General features: G+C 39.0%; 1 protein-coding gene across 1 annotated transcript; it reads right to left on the reverse strand.

The window, feature by feature from the left end:
• Window positions 1-993: 993 nt before the first annotated feature.
• Window positions 994-3702, reverse strand: LOC108254029 (glutamic acid-rich protein-like; the record flags this gene model as incomplete). Its single annotated transcript, XM_017448974.2, has 4 exons — window positions 3107-3702; window positions 2313-2816; window positions 1835-2091; window positions 994-1618 (listed from the first exon to the last, which is right to left on the reverse strand). Coding segments are annotated over exons 1-4 (1858 nt in total), but the record flags the coding sequence as incomplete, so codon positions are not given.
• Window positions 3703-3708: the final 6 nt, after the last annotated feature.

Here is a 3708-nt window from a genome sequence, read left to right on the forward strand (position 1 = left end):
CCGCCCCGGGCGGGAATCGAACCCGCGGCCTAGCGCTTACGAGGCAAACGCACTACCAACTAAGCTAACTAGGCTGGCTAGGTCAGCCACTTACTATCTGGTAAACTGGCTCTTTTTTTTTACATTTCAAACTAAATTCATGCAAAAGCTCACCTCGGATGCCGATCTTGCAAAAATCCAAATGAAATTCTCAGGGATGACACAAACCTATCCTCTCTCAAGACAGAATCCAGAATTCGGCAAAATCCAGAAAATCCACACGAGAAAAAAAAGACCTCGAAAAGAAACACGATCCAAAAGTTGGGGAAAAATTGTTAACACCAAGAAACCAGTCGTAAGAAAATGGAAGTAAAAATTAATAAAAATACCTTGAAATAATTTCTTCTAAGAAAATAAAAAAGAGGGGTTTTAGCTAAAAATAACAAAAATTGTAAAATTTAAAAATATTTTTACGATTTTATTTTTTCAAAAAATAGTCCGCCACTCACGAGTAAAATCACGTGAAGTACGCGTGACGAGAGTCGAACCAAGACTAAACACCTAAACAGTCTGAAAGTACTAAAGCATATAACCAGAACCAGATAGTTCTGGGATCCAAGTACCACTGGGTATCTGAGGTTCTGTACCATTGGACTTACTGGCTAGGTATGTATCACTGGATTCTAGTGCTGTGCTTATGCTTAGTAATAACAATAGGACAGGGCGGGAATCGTCGCATACACAGTCGCATAGGACTGAAAAGTCCCTTTACTCCAGCAGGAGGCTACTACGATTATTGTGGTCAAATTTTCAAATTATATATTGATATTACAAATTATATTGTCTCCAGAGAAGAATGATGGAAGGAAAAATCGAGGGAAAGAGAGGAAGAGGTAGAATAAGATTCGGGTTAATAAGTGATGTGAAAAGAGGGAGAAGTTACCAGGCTTGTGTCAATTCAATAGAATTAAAACAAAAAAAAAGTAAAAAGAGCTGAAAATCCAAGAATCTTACCTTCATCCATAAGTATGCCTTCGTCATATCGCGACCAGTACAGATATCTTTGCTGATAGTACTTGTTCAAATACGGATTGGCCCGGATCTCCTCAGGAACGTTCTCTAGGTCACCCAAATCCTCCTGGTAGCTTAACTCAAATGACCTTTTCTTTCTCCTTCTCTTCTTCTTTCGCTGAGAGCCAAATTCGCTGGGAAGTGTGTTTAGGGGGGTTTCTTTGAAGGTTTCATTTTTTGTTGGGGTTTCGTTTTGGCTGCAGGTATCATTTATTTCTTTTGGACTTGTTTCCAAGTGGGAACTTTTGATAATTTTCGTTTCGTCTGGACCTTCGTCATTCAAAGAATCTAATTCTTCACCTTCATCTCCAAATTCACTGAAGATTTCATCATTTGTAGTTTTTCCTTCAATGCCCTCATCGGTTTTGTTTCCTTTGTCTTTTGCAGATCCTTCTTTTGTATTTTGAAGAGCTTTTGGTTGTTTATCAGACGCATTGGCAAGTACTGTTTTATCTACACTGTCCAAAGGATAGTCTTCTTTGGTCACATTGCCAATGTTTTCAACTAGACTTTCTTTGGCACTGCCGAAAAAGTGGACAACTCCATTGATAATGTTTTCTTTTTGGATTTTGTTGTTTTCTTTGTTTGTTTCATCACTTGCAGATCCTTCTTTTGTATTTTGAAGAGCTTTTGGTTGTTTATCAGATGCATTGGCAAGTACTGTTTTATCTACACTGTCAAAAGGATAGTCTTCTTTGGCCACATTGCCAATGTTTTCAACTAGACCTTCTTTGGCACTGCCGAAAAAGTGCACAACTCCATTGATAATATTTTCTTTTTGGATTTTGTTGTTTTCTTTGTTTGTTTTCTGAGTGGTTTCATCACTTTCGTCGTCACTGAACTTAAAGTAGGTATGCTTGTTGAGTGGTTTGTTTTGGGCATTTTTAGGGATGAGTTCTTTATATTCTTCTTTTACTTCTTCATTTTCTTGCTTTTCTTCTTCTCCTTCTTCCTCATATTCTAATTCGTTCTCTTCTCCTTCTTCTTCGTCTTCCTCTTGTTCTTCTTCATCCTCGCTTCCTTCATCACCCTCCAAATTATCTTGGTTTTTCTCCTTCTTCCTCATATTCTAATTCGTCCTCTTCTCCTTCTTCTTCGTCTTCCTCTTGTTCTTCTTCATCCTCGCTTCCTTCATCACCCTCCAAATTATCTTGGGTGTCAATTTTCCTCTTCTTCTCCTTCTTCCCCATCTTCTAATTCGTTCTCTTCTCCTTCTTCTTCGTCTTCCTCTTGTTCTTCTTCATCCTCGCTTCCTTCATCACCCTCCAAATTATCTTGGGTGTCAATTTTCAGTCGGTGGTTCAGCGTTTTGAATTTGCTTTTGCTCACGAACAGCTTCAAGTCTTGACGTTTGAAGAACGGCTCTTTTTGGCCCGACTGACCGGCTGCACTCCCAAAGTGCAGCCCCAGCTTTCTTAGCAAATAGTTGGGTTTGTCAATGAACTTGCTGTATGAGGTTTTGGGAGGGCTATCTTGACTTTTGCTCACGAACAGCTTCAAGTCTTGACGTTTGAAGAACGGCTCTTTTTGGCCCGACTGACCGGCTGCACTCCCAAAGTGCAGCCCCAGCTTTCTTAGCAAATAGTTGGGTTTGTCAATGAACTTGCTGTATGAGGTTTTGGGAGGGCTATCTTGATTTCCGTCTTTTTCGTCCGATTTCGTTTTGTTGGAGTCCTTTTCAAGGATTTCGTTGTTAGTAGGTTCAGTGCCTTTATGTTTGTTATTGCCATTCGCATTTTCACTCAATCTCTTTCTTTGCTTTCCTCCTGTCTCACCAGAGCACAGAGTCTCATCAACTTTTCTCTTATTTCTTTCCATGTCTTCTACCAGCTCATCCGATCTCACCAGAGCACAGAGTCTCATCAACTTTTCTCTTATTTCTTTCCATGTCTTCTACCAGCTCATCCGAAAGTCTTTCGCATTCCAAATTGTTTTTCAGACCTAATGTTTTATTTTCTTCACTTTGTACAAAGTTTGATACATCTATTCCTTTATCATTTGATAGAGTTAGTGTTTTATCAACTGGACCTCCTTTTCCTGTATTTTCTGAATGTTCCTATCTCACCAGAGCACAGAGTCTCAACAACTTTTCTCTTATTTCTTTCCATGTCTTCTACCAGCTCATCCGAAAGTCTTTCGCATTCCAAATTGTTTTCCAGACCTAATGTTTTATTTTCTTCACTTTGTACAAAGTTTGATACATCTATTCTTTTATCATTTGATAGAGTTAGTGTTTTGTCAACTGGAGTTCCTTTTTCTTTTCCTGCATTTTCAGAATGTTTTTGTCCTTCGAATTGTTTTTCAAGGCTTTCAGGGGCAAGGCTTTGAACTGTGATTGTATGATCATGAGTATTTTCCTTTGAGTTTTTCTCATCTAGTATTTGTATTTCTTGTTTACTTTCTGGAATTATTGTGTCCTCTTTTTTTATCAATATTTCTCGGCTTTGTTCACTTTCCACAAGTTCTGTCTCTTCTGCTTCCTCAGTTTTGTTTCCAAGTCTGTCTATCTCATTTGCTTCTTCATTCATGTCAGAAGTGTCAATAGTATGGAGTACATCGTGCCGTTCTTTGTCAACATATTTGCTGGCGACCTTGGTGAGGTTGGTTTCTATGAAGGTCGCAAGGGAGAGCTTGTGATTGCGACGAGGTTTGTTGACT

Source organism: Diaphorina citri, unplaced genomic scaffold (assembly GCF_000475195.1).
Source record: "Diaphorina citri unplaced genomic scaffold, Diaci psyllid genome assembly version 1.1 scaffold7256, whole genome shotgun sequence".
Lineage (NCBI taxonomy): Eukaryota > Metazoa > Arthropoda > Insecta > Hemiptera > Psyllidae > Diaphorina > Diaphorina citri.